The sequence below is a fragment of the Lates calcarifer genome, linkage group LG12 (assembly GCF_001640805.2).
Source record: "Lates calcarifer isolate ASB-BC8 linkage group LG12, TLL_Latcal_v3, whole genome shotgun sequence".
NCBI lineage: Eukaryota > Metazoa > Chordata > Actinopteri > Centropomidae > Lates > Lates calcarifer.
The window spans coordinates 16,318,694-16,332,200 of NC_066844.1; the positions used below are offsets into that span (position 1 = coordinate 16,318,694).

At 44.2% G+C, this 13,507-nt stretch overlaps 1 protein-coding gene across 1 annotated transcript in view; it reads left to right on the top strand.

Annotated features, from left to right (window-relative positions):
* magi1b (membrane associated guanylate kinase, WW and PDZ domain containing 1b) overlaps window positions 1-13,507 on the top strand; it is a 130,490-nt gene that overhangs the window by 99,495 nt on the left and 17,488 nt on the right. The window contains 2 exon segments of the mRNA XM_018680105.2: window positions 7,515-7,546; window positions 10,003-10,249. Of these exon segments, the coding sequence (XP_018535621.1) occupies window positions 7,515-7,546; window positions 10,003-10,249 (279 nt within the window).

Genomic DNA, 13,507 nt, shown 5'->3' on the forward strand with positions numbered 1-13,507 from the left:
ATCCAAAGTACAAATTGGAGTAGTGCAGTTTATCAAACGTCTTTTTTTTTCTTTTTCTCCTGGCTGGGTGACTAACAGACATAGACATATCTTTTTGGTATCAACCAAAACCGTTCATAGGATCTTATGTAAGATCTTGAACAGCTATTTCTTTAGACAATATTTGTTCGATTTTTTTTGTTAAATGAATAAAAGTCCTCAGATTCCTCAAAGCAAGAGATCTTAAAAAGCGTTATTTTTTGTACTGATACAAAAGCTCTATCATTTTGATACTGGTATTGGAAAACTGGATAAAACTCATCCCTGTCTAAAATCCTTATTTGTTGAACAACCAAAATTATATTTGATCTACAGCTGCAACTAACAGTTCTATTGTCTTTTGATATATTTAATCTGTTTATTTTAATCTTATCGATCATTTGATTAATTGTTTTCTCTATAAAAGTCAATAAAAGAATTGTCAATCAAACTTTACCAGAGTCAAAGATGACATCTTAAAATGTCTAAAATCCAAAGATATTCTGTTTGCAGTGATTTAAAATCCTCACATTGTAGCAGCCGATCCAGAAGAACGACTGGTATTTGTGCTTGATAAATGACTAAAGCAGTAATCAATTATGTTGACAATTAATTTTCTGACTAATGGACTAATTGATAAATTGAGTAATTGTTTCAGCGCTAATTTAATGTAGCTCTAATTACCAGTATTATATACAGATAAATGGATAAATAAAAATCATTAAAAAAGCATGTGTGGCATTATAAATAGGGTAGAATAAAGAGTAAATTTTGGATATACTTTCTAAGTGAATGAAGAGCAGATACTAGGACTCCACTCAAGCGTGTGTACCAGTGTGCATTGCTTCCTCCCACTGAATTCCCACACATTTCCTCTCCTTCAGATGTCCCCGTGCTGAATGGTGAATTTGTTTACATCTTACATTTTCTTACACGACGATGCCCTGCTCACGCTTCATCGTTCACACGTGTTAGCAACATATACACACAGTCACACTCCTGAGGACGTAAACCAAGGTTCTACACCCTGTGCCATAATTACTCTCGTACTATTACTGTCTTCACTGTTCTCTCACTCCTGCTCGCTCCACCAGTTGCAGCAAAGTGCACTGGCCTCTAATTGGGGTCCTGATGTCAGCTTTGCTTATCATACACATACATCTTTTTCTCTCTTGTGCTCTCTTTTACTCTCACTCAACTTCCATCCGTCAAGAATCTCTTCTTCCCTGAGCAAATGCTGGTTGTGCGTGGACACACACACACACATACACACATTCACAGTCGGTCTCAAACATGAACAGTCAAGTATCCAATTATAGATTCCATGCAGAAAGACACCGGTACAGTCTTAATTGGTGGATATCCACCCCTCCTCCACCCTTCCACCCCTCCATCCCTCCATCTCTCTTTTCTGTCTCTATACCCCCACTGTCAGTATGTAGATTCACACCCGCTCAGCCCACATGAAGATGGGAGCCAATCCCTGGGGACCAGTACACAGAAGATATACAGTCGTTATGGAGGTTGTGCGCAGCAGTGTGCCCCCTCACCCCCCTCTTTCCCTCTGTCTTTCTCACAGCGTGTGTGTGAGTATGTGCACAGTCAGCTAGTGTGAAAATGGGAACGTGTGTTTTCATTCCACATCCAGCAACAGTGTACCGAGTGTTTGTGTGTGTGTGTGTGTGTGTGTGTGTATAACCTGGCCATGTGAGTCTCATTTAAGGTTTTTTGCTCTCATCATCTTTGCAAACTAGCTACATTAGCTGCGAATGATCTTTCTGTTCAAGAGAATTCATACAGTGGAAGAACCAGGTCGAGGTGTCAAGTTGTGAGACTTTGACCGTGGGTTTAGACATTTTTGTACTGAGAGATGTACTGCCTATGCGCACATGACATGGGCATGATTTATTACTTCAATCAAGTCTGTGTTTCATGATACATGGTTCTTTCATTTGTCTAATTACACTGCTCTAATGTGCTCATTTTCCCCTGCCTGTCTTCTCCTGCCCCCACTGATGCAACGACATAATTCATTTTGGCCCCTGATGTCTTGCTGCAGCACAGGCGCTAATTTCCTCTCCCATGTTCCCTTTAAAAATGTGTAAATGTTACAGGGTCCACAGGGATGCATACACCTGCTGTACAGGCTTTTTGTCAGTGAAAACTTGTTTGGGTGCAGAATTTCTGAAACACAGCCTCTCAGTAGCCCAACAGCTCATGTCGTTAGTCAGCTATAGAAAAATGAAGCCCATTTGTCTCAGCATGGATGTAGAGTTCCGCTCTACTCTTGCCTTGCCTTTTTTTTTTTTTCTTTTTTGTACCTGTTTGTAAGGCCAGGCAGGTGCTGCAATGAATGCAGGGTAATTTGCGCTCGGCTGCAGCAACTGCCTGTAGCCATGTGCAGGAAATGGAGAGATAGATGGCTGCAGTGGATGAAGGGAGAGGAAGAGAAGGGTGGATGGATGGATGTCAGAAGGATCACAGAGATGATGAAAGAGCAGCGCAGAAACCCCCATGATGCTCTGCTCTCATCTTTCTGTTTTTCCTTTCCCCCACCCCCCACCCCCTCCTCATGAGTCATCAATCAGTGGTGACACATGAGTCCCCTGCTGGGCAGTCAGGGCTCACACTCCTCTCAGAATGAGAGATGGACCTTTGCTCTCCTCCCACGTAACCAGTGGACGGACAAATGGCAGGTTGAGGGACTAACACAGACAAGAGGTGTTAAACTATTTCACAAAGTGTCAGTGTGTTTGATGAACCCCTCCACCGCGCTTACTTCCTTTATCTCCCCTTGAATAAATGGGAAGCTAAATACCCAAAGACGTGTCCAAGACCTCAGATTATCTGCATGGCTACTTGGAAAAACTCTTAAGAACATTAATCTATGAAGCATCCACAGTGTTAAATCACAAGAGGGTGTATTTCCTCTTGTTTATGTTTGTTTGCGTCTCTCCTCATTGCCTTTAAGTGCAGTTTGAAGGAGATTTATTGTACCCTTGAAGACAGACAGGAGGTCGAAATGTGTGTTTTCCTTTGTTTTTGTTTTTTTTTCTCGTGGACATGCAGCTTAAAGAGGGTAAAAGCACCAAGTGGATCATTGCCGCACTAGATAGCTCTTATTGGCATAATGGTCGGCAAGAGCACCAACAGCTTGTAAATGCCTCCTGTCAAAAAGCACTCCACGGATCAGTGTTCTTTGAGGACACACACCGAAGAGGCACAAACACAATTATGTGAACTTACATAACCCACATAAACAAACTCACAGTTACCGGCATGCACATTCATAAGGCCCATATAATGTGGACAGTCTCATACACACCCATTAGGAAGAGATAAACGTTGATGATGGGTCCCTGCACAGACCAAAGCAGAAAATCAATTCACTGTATGGGCAGGAAGCGTCGTATTTTTGCCCACTTCGCATTAAAAATTCTGCTGACCGCACGTTCCAATGGCACCATAACGAACAGCATTGCAGTCCTGGAAAGCAATGATGGGGGAGCAGCCTGCCCGCTAGGTGCCCACGATTCACCTCCGCTCATTTTTGGCTGCGCCGGAGGCTCGAGCCGGTGAATCATTAGCTTGTTGCACAGGTGAGCCTCCTCTCTCCCTCATCCCACCCCACAATCTCCCTTGTCTTCCCACCTCCATAGCTATTGGGCAAGTCGTAAATCTCCACCATTGCACCATCTTTTGTTTCCATGACAATACTCTGCAGATAATCTGCGCCGGGGTCTCCTCTTGGTGGATGTGTGCATTTGTGGGAGGAGGGGATTTCACCCCTGCTTTTTTTTTTTTTTTTTAAAGCCATTGAAGGCACAGTACAAAAGAAAAACCACTCCCTGATTCAGATTTTTTAGATAATAAAGCACAATGGCATTTATTGCAAGAAAAATCTCTTGCTCTCTCTTGCTCCATAGCATTTTATTACCCAACTTCTTGCATTGCACGCTCTGCCTGGTCATCTTTGCTGTCTATTTAGTCACTAGCTTATTATGCTCCCTCTGTCACATTTAATTTCACTGTTTACACACAGACACGCGGAGGAAACTAAATAAAGCTGCACTCTGCAGGGCTGTCACATCCAGGCTGCTGATGTACACAGCTGATGTGAGCCTTTCACTCCTTCACTGTACAGTGGAGAGCAGCTCACTACAACAACCGTTGCTTGGAGACCGTCTCTCAGTTCCCCACGGTCACCAGGCACTGTCGCCACGGTGACAGATGGACCTGCCTGTTGGAAGCCATCACTCCCAGCCGAGATCTACCAACACGAACACATAGACACACGCACCGCGGACAGACAACATAATCTGCTTAGTAATGGCTTCCGTTTAGTGACTGCTGTGCTGCCAGGTTGGCGCAACAGTTCCTGTCTGTAGAAGGAAACTGTACAGCATGTTCAGTCGAGGGTGCAGTGCTTCTTGTCAGCCTGTTCCCAGTTCAGCAGAATACAATTAATCCAAACCATAGGTCCTTTGGCAGCAGTTTTTTGCTGAATTCATCTTTCCGGTGTCACAGCTTTCAAACGTAAAGTCACATTTATTCCACCACAGATTATTTCCAGTGTTTGCAAAAGAGTCCACCCAGTGTTGGAATTTAACCAGCTGTAGGGCTGTCACACAGAGAAAAACAAGATGCTGGAAATCATGGAGCATTTCCTCAGGCAGTAAAACAAGATGACAGTTACTCTGACAAAGACAATAATTTTTTTTTTTTACAACAATCATCAAATATACTGGATACTTCATTGTTTTGGCTTCGTTGGAATTCATAATAATCTGTTGATTTATCATTAATCATAAAAACCACATATTCTACAAATTTAGTGCCCCGTAGGTTGAACAGTCCGTCATTATTCACTGTTCAGAATGCATTTCCTGTCACAAATTTTAAGATTTAGTAAGCAGAATAAAATGCGTCGGGGCAGGCCATTCCATTATTTGAGGGCTGGAGGCGCAGAGGATTTAGTCAGCGCTCTCTCACTCAGGCTGTCAGTGCACAGGCCAGGCCAGATCGCCCACCTGTCCAAAACCGCTCTTTCCTCCCTCTTGTATGTAATTAGGACTGGAGGTCGGCCCAAACATCCACAATACCTTTTGATCTGGGAGCTTCAAACACACTCTGGCGCTTGACAAACACACACACACACACACACAGACCCATAGAGCTGCATCTGCCTACCAATGTAGTGTTGACATTTGCACAGCTTTTTCTTCACTGGGTCCTCACTTCACAATTATCTGCCAATAATTTTTTTTCAAATTGAAAGATAAGCTGTTAAATACACAGAGTAATAAAAAAAAAGATCACCATCATATAAATCAAAGAGAACCTGCTGATTTTAGAAGCTGAAACTTGCTTGGAAAAATCACATCAACGATTAATTGCTTATTAAACAAGCTCATTCATAGCTCATTCAGTAACACTGCTTTCAGAGCAAAGCATACAGACTTCAAGGTTAGGCAGAAAATGTACTTCACATTACAAAGACCTGAATCAACCTGTGTGTGAGCCTCTTTGTCGCTTGCTTGGGTGTGTCTGTTTTGTGTGTCAGTATGCCTGATGTAAAAGCTAAGAGAGAGAGAGAGAGCGAGCATGTTGAGAGACACTGACGGACAGCAGCAGCCCATTGGTTGCAATGGATAGATGAATAATTATCAAACGCCAGCCTGGCAATTTGACTGACAGCATGCTTGAGGCTGAACTGTGCATACACACCTGAGTTAGGGGATTGCTACGTGGCCCTTAATGAATGATTCTTATTGATTGGAAAAAGGTGAAAAGGGGAGTGGAGAGAGATTGTTGGGGGGGGGGGCTGCAGACGCATCACAGTTGGAGCTGTCAGCTGTGAATGAACCCAGATGTCTGAGAGATAAAGAAGACAAGAGTGTGTGTGTGTGTGTGTGTGTGTGTGTGTGTGTATAAGATCTTATCCTCTCAGTTTCCCTAAAGGATTGACACACAATAGTGGCCCATTTTCTTAGATCAGACACCACCTAGTCTCATTCGTGCTTTACATGTGTTACACACCCCTATTGTATGTCAGAGGTGTGTGTGTGTGTGTCTGTGTCTGTGTCTGTGTGTGTGGTTCACACTCCAGTCATTGTTGAATTTTGAATAATACAGAGGTAAATACACACAGCAAGTCTTGCATTTTCTCTTTGTTTCATGCATTCCTTCTGCCGTTCTCATTTCCATAACTTCATACAACTGTTTATTTCATGCAGAGCCGAGGGAGGGAGGGAGAGAGAGGAGGGGGGGGAGGTGAGGGCAGTGATGTGCTTAAGGAGCAAATTTTTTTTCCTGCTTAGATCCAGGCTGTGTTAGCATTTTAGTCATCCGTCACTCTTTCTTTGCGTGCCTGTCTGTGATAATGATATTTCTGCAATGATATCTCTGGTCACCGTTTGCTCATGCACAAACCCCCCGTCTGTTATACATTAAGCAAACTTCGATTTGTGTCAGGAGCGTTGCGCAAAGCCGCCTGATGCCCGTGTGGTGCGTGCGTGTGTGTATGTGTGTGTGTGTGTGTGTGTGCAGCTGCATGGATGTTTACCAGCATGTGGGGGTGGGATTGAGACTGAGATGGAGGGGAGGGAGAAAGAAGAAGAAGAAGAGGGAGGGAGGACGATGATGCTGAGGGTAGAAAAGGGAGGGAGGACAGTGTGTGGTGAGGTGAGGGAGAGAGAGGGAAAGGGAAAAAAAAGGAAAAGACAGCAGGAAAGGGAGAGACGGGGAGGACGCGCCAACTGCCTATAGATGCTGGAGCCTTCGACAGCGGAGCGCAGCGCTCAGCGGACACAGGAAGATGGTCTCAGTAAGAGGGGAACTGACGGTTGCCTATAATTTAATGTTCAGTATCTTGGACTCCTTCTCCATGGGTAATGCTACGGCCAGGAACTCCAGAGCACAGCTTGCTTTTCTTCTCTCTACTCCTCTCTCTTTATCCTCCTAGATTAGTTGCTCTCCAGGATTCTGTCCTTTCCCCTCAACTCTCAACTCTCCTCCCTCAAACACACACTCACCCACTCGCATGCATGCATGCGTGCGTGCGTGCGATCGTGCGTGCGCCGCCGCCGCCATCGGGTAGCCAGGGTCTAGTGAGCGCTGGGTTAGCCAGCCTCGGGGCTGGCCCCACTCTTCCGCTGCACCAGTCAAGCCAAGCGCTGGCCGCGGCAGTGATGCAGATAGATCGCGCTGCCTGCCCTCCCCCTCCTCCTCCTTCTCCTCCTCCTCCCTTCCCTTCCTCCTCGAACACCAGCCGCGGATGGGCGAGCAAAGGAACCAAAGCAGGGAAAGAGAGGAAAGGAGGGAGAAGGAGACAAGGGCTAGATGATCACTGTTGTGACATTGTTTTGGAGTCTGCATTATCTGCTTTTTTTTTTTTTTTTTGCATTCTCCCTTTTTCTCAACGTGGACTACACACTATAACTCCATTGGTAACCTTCTCCCTTTTTTTCTGTTTCCCTCTCTGTCTGGCTTCACAGGAGTGGCTCCCGCAAAGAAGAGCCCGAAACTGGTAAGTAGGTTTTTTCTTTTTTTGTTCTCTTCCTTTTTCCCCCCTGCCATCCATCACTTCTGTGTCCTTCGTCTTACATGTGGCAAAGGGTCCTCTTGCTCTCCTCCTCCTCCTCCTCCTCCTCCCAACTCCTGCCTCATTTCTAACCCCCTTCCGTAAGGTCTAACTTGTGCTGATGTTGTGGGTCTGTTTGTAGACATGGGATGCTGTGCTGTGTGGGGGAGGATCCCTGTAGCTTCACATCACCCCTCCACCCCACCCCCTCCACCCTTCTCAGGCGGGGGCTGGGACGAGGGGCTTTGATGCACCGCGTGAGCTGGGTTGCTAACAGCTGATGATTGCATCGCGCTGGGTGCTAAGCTTGCAGTGTGAGAGTTGAATGTATGATCACAGCTGAGAGACGGCCTCATCCTGTGATATATCTGCTGCACTGACGGAGGGGCCCCTGTTGACTGTTTCTGACTTAATGATGTGTGTTTGTCAATTTTGTTTTGCAGGATAATTTTGAGCTGGCTCCTCCATACAAAGATTACACTAGGAGGGTATGTGATGTCGTTTAGACGGGGTGAAAGTTTTGTGGAATGAGGTGTGGTGGTATTGGTAGTCTGTAGATAATAATGGTGATGGTATGATCTAATATTAGATGATAGAGGTGATGGATAAGTTGAAAATGGTAATGCATGATGTTTCAACGCAATGTCTGGTTGTATGAGGCTGTTTATGTGCAACAAAACAAACTAAAGACGACTGTTAATGCTGTGATGCATCGTGGCGGGTTAAGTCTGGCCTGAGCAGGACTGTTTTCATTGCCCTGGCCCTCCACCCCCCCACCCCCCTTCTTCCCATCGTCTGTCTCCTTAATAAGTTATTGGAGCAGCAGAAACCAATGTATTAGAGCAGTCCCGGAGCACAGAAGGAGAACACAGTGACTGCAGAAGGTCAAATCTAATAGATCCATCAAGAGCAAGAGATTTGTTTTCATTTGAAAGGGGAATTAGGATTTGGACTTTGTGCGCATCAAACTCGGAGAGAAACAAGACATAATGCTGCCTCATTGGCTAATGGAGGCGCCATTTTGTTTAATGGAATGAAAGTGACCAAAAAAAAAAAATATATATATATATATATATATATTTTGCAGTTAGTGATAAGCATTAGTCTTGAGGTCTGACTTTTGCACCAAACAAGGCCTGGATTTGTGACTAATTATATGAATCCATTGATTTTCACTTGGCCACACAACACAGTGAGGTTACACTCATAACACTAGAGTAAGCATTCCAGCTGGAGCCACAGCTCTGACTTCATATTTGCCAAAGCGTCAAGCTTCTTTTATGTCTAACAAGGATGATGAATATAAACATGAATTGCAGAGGTGTAGGAGGCTGATTCAGGGAGTAATGAGTCTGAATTTATTGAAGACATGGCTGCACTTTGAAGGCCAAACACTTTGATATGTGAGAACAGATGAGGCACTTGCCTTAGCCCCCTTTCATGGTGTATTTTTGTCCAGGAGGTCACATGATGCGACGAGACTGAACTGCTGTCATTTTCTTTTACTGTCTTAAAATATCTGCCTTTCTTTCTCATGCTCTGTCTATAACCCTTTCACATTTATTTATTTCCTTATGAAATCTGTACAGCCGTGCATATTCTGCAGACAAACGGTGAAGATGTGACTGTGAAGAAACACATTGTGACAATGTTCACTGAGAGGACTTTTAAAAAAAAAAAAACTTTTCCTCACAGTGTACTTGCACTTGAGTTCAGGATTGTATGTGCTTTACCCTGCTCAAGCACCGCTCTCCTCAAATCCTTGAGCAGGTGCTTAAGTGCCCATGTTATAGAGGGGCCAGTGGCGATTTATGAGGAGTTTTACATTTCTGGCTTCACCAGCAAAATCCTTCCGTCGTTACAAACCCCACAAGTGCTTTACTCAATGTGAATATCTCTACACATGCAGCAAGGGATGCAGTTTCTTGTTAATACATTCCACTCTGTTAAACAAAAGGAATAGGCAATGTACCCTCTAAGTTGAGCCATAGCTTTTTTTTTTTTTTTTCGTCCCACAGCTGAATGACTTAATCATGAGAAACCATTGAGGTCTATTTTTTCTGTCTTTGTTTGCTGAGAGAATTTTCTGAATAAAACAGTTTGATTATTCTTTGTGTTGAACAAAGTAGCAACACAACAATGGCTGATATTATATATCTGTTTCCTTTTACCCAAAGAGCAGCGATCTTTAATCTTTTTGAACTATAATCCAGAATTCTTGTGTATTCATGTCTTCATCAACCTGTGTCTCTTCTCAAAAACCACAGTCCTGATTCCTCTTTTCATTTCCACTGCTGAGCATGCAATAACCTTTAATTTTTGTCTCTACTTGTCTGGCTCTGAGTTCAGCCTCCACAGCTGACTTTCACTAGTCAAATGATATCGATCTGCTTCTCCGACAGCAGTTATCAAGGAAGGACAGTCAGAACAGCTCCCAGCATAGCGTTTCCAGCCACCGGAGCACCCACACAGACTCGCCCGTACACCCGTCCCTGGCACCCCCTCTCAGCGAGAGCGCCGCTCCCCCGCCCCCCTCTCAGCCCCTGCCAGGCCTGCCGCCCCAGGAGTCCGGGGCAGACGGGACCATCCAGAGAAAGCCGGATCCCTTTAAGATCTGGGCCCAGTCCAGGAGCATGTATGAAAGTAGGCGTAAGTATATTATTTTTTGGTGGCGGTTGGTTGAGGGCTGCATGGGGCTATTGGCGCGGTGGATATCCTTGGTGTGTTTAAATGGTACCGCACGGTTTGAGATGGGAGATACTGTAAGTCTTGTGCATGTAAGTAATTCCCCAAAAAAAGCCACTATAACCCAAGTTTTTCTTGTGCTCTTGCCTCCTCTGATGACAGATGTTTCAATTTGGTTCTTGGGTTGTTACATACTTAACCATACTTGCATGAGGATTGAAACGGTCAGTGTTTGTTGAAACTGTCTTAGTAAAGAGTTGATTCAACTGTGTGGCCATTTTGGAGGATGTATTTTATAGTGCTGTGCTGCATCACAAACTGCAACTGCCCAATTGACCATACACTTGAATCAGCACCTCTCTTATAAAACAGTTTAAAGAAAAACAGAACATTACAACCTTCCTGAAGGTAGGATTGTTGTATAAGACTGCATTAACTCAAGCTTGCTAATTCACAGAGAACTAAAGATGGAAGTAGGATTATAGAATGTAAACGTAATGTTTAAGTGTGAACTCAGAAGTTAAGCATTTGGGGAATTATACTTGTTGGCTGTCTTAAGAAAAATGAATATAAGTCGTACATCATTAAAACTACAACCAGCAGGTGATTCTATTTGTGTGTCTAGCGTTACATCTTTATCATACGTACATCATCTAACTCCCATCAATGAAGCGAATAAGCACATTTCCAAAAAAGTCACGTTCTTTTAAAGCGGTTGCTCAACACAAAAGCATCAGCTTTGATTGTATTGTCATTTCTGACCAGTATATCAGCAGCATGAGGCTCCCACCTGTTCTTGGTCCAGTCCTTTAGAATCTACTAGATGTTACTTTGGCCTGGTTGTCGACACGGGCACCGGTGACACACTTTTACACTAGACTGCCCTAAAGAGACACTTGGGTGTATAATTAGCAGCAATAGTGGAGTGGATGTCAGTGAATTGCATATCCCCCTCCTACTTATCTAGCCATGCCAAAGCAAGGGGATAGCTCCAATTAAAAAGAATAACCCTCAGATCCACTGTCAAGTTACAAAAAAAAAAAAAAAAAAAAACAGGAGAGGAGGAGAAAAAAACAGGAGTCTGCAAGGACTGAGAAATGATAACATCTAATCACTTTCCTGGGCGACACTTGTCAAGGATTTTCATTTTTTTAGATGCGTATGAAATAGAGTGTGAAAAGAAGGGCTGAGCGTGGGCTAGTAGTGCAGATGCCTGTTGGCAAGCTCCTGTGAAGGGCTAAGAGGACAATAGTTTTTAAAAAGAAAGAACGAAAAGAGACAGAGTGGAAGAAACCAAGACCAAGGGGGAGATTATGTCTACATACCCGTCACAAGGTGATGGAGTCTTAACACGGGTTTTCTGAATTGCCCGAACCAGTTTGCTCGGTGCAAATATTAAGACGTGCAAAGGGAGAACAGACGATAATGAAACCCAAGTGACATAAAAATGCAAAAATGGGACGTGAAAGAGAAATGTTAGGATAAGACAAAGGTCAAGCACTGAGAGATGAAGGGATTCAAGAGGAATTGAAAAAGAGGAACACACAGAGCATGACAGGGAGGACTACTGACCTGCAGCAGCAGGTGTAAATCCTCCACTTCCTCACGCTGCATTGAGCTCTCTTCCTAAAATCCTCCAGTATGCACCCCATAGGGCTCAAACCTTGGCTACTGCAGGGACACTTCTCTACACAACATTCCCTGTAATGAAAAGTTCTGCTGAGATCAAGGTCTTCAAACGCACCATGTAGGGAACGATTTCCATTTGCAGAGAAAAAAAAAATCCCCTTAAAAACTCACTCGGCATTAAACTGCTCTCAAAATTCGAAGCCAGACAAGATAGGGAACTCGCTCATGTTTTATTGGCCTCCATTTTGATTATTGTCTGGTTTTTAACATGTTCCCAGTTTAATTTCCTCTCTGTTTGAGCCTCAGCACTTGTTATTTGCAGTCCTCACTCATACCTCTGCGCGGGACCTTCCATCTCAGTAAAATATTGATCCCTTCACGCCCACTTGGCTCACTGTGGGGATCACTTATGGATCTATTAATCGACAGAAGCAGGCTGGAACTGTGCAGTTGACCCTTGCGATCGCAGGTGCAAATTGCGACAAGTTAGCCCTTGACTCTTACCCTCCTAGTTCCTCCACAGTTACATTGTGATAGATTGGAAGAGATAGTTGCACTCCACAGGGATTTTAACTGTTGACTGAAGGAACAGATTGGAAGCAGGCTGCTTATGCCTTCTGCCACCCTGCTGTCTCTCAGTGGCTTTAGTGGCCCGTGCTGGTGCAAAAGGAAATCTCCCTGGGAGTTTGCTCAGAGGTGCATGTTTGTCAGCCAGTACAACACAGCTGCGACCACACAAATGCATGCACATACATGCATATGTGAATAAATATACACATACTTAAAGCAAAGACACTCCTGTGTACACCAGGATTAGGCCATCCACATAGACGCTCGTTCCCTCTCCCCCCAGGCTCCTAGTAACACCACCCCACCCCACCCCAGGGCTCCCCTCATCTCCACTGCTACATGAACCATGAGCTGTCAGTCGCTGCAAAGCAATGCTTCTTTTATAGCACAGCACCTTTCTAGTGACTAGCACACTCTTTCTCTTGTGGATGGGAGTGGACTGTGAACTAGCCATGCTCAGACCCTCTGCTCAATAATATATAGCCCGTTCCAATATGTATTAGCACCTCTGTCGGGCGGGAAGTGCTCTCAAATGTAGGCAAGAGTAGAGATGGAGTTGCATGTCACACACCACTTCATAAAATAAACAGTGCAGTCCATTCAAATAGTAATGTCCAGTCTGTGGGAAACGACGCCCACCGAAAATCTTTTTTAAATAAAACCGAGCTATTTCAGTTTTAGCCTGATCATTTCTAATTATAGAGCCAATGAGGGAGGGTGCTCTGATTTTTTTTTTTTTTTTTTAGCAGCCTGTCTGGCTTTTGATTGTTTATTTAAGCTCTATACCTGTGCACTTTACTCAAAATAGATCCTTTTCTTTGTCTTTTGATGGATTGGTTGTTTGTTCTTGTCCCAGAGCCCCCAGACAGATTGTTTGTGCAAAGTGCTATCTTAGTGACAAAGCTTAGAACAGTTGGACAGAAGATTATTTGCATGTTGACATAAGCAGGCGGATGGTTTGATTCCCTGAGAACAATGGGTGTATCCATTATGGCCACACTGTTGCCTGCAGCCCTCTTTATG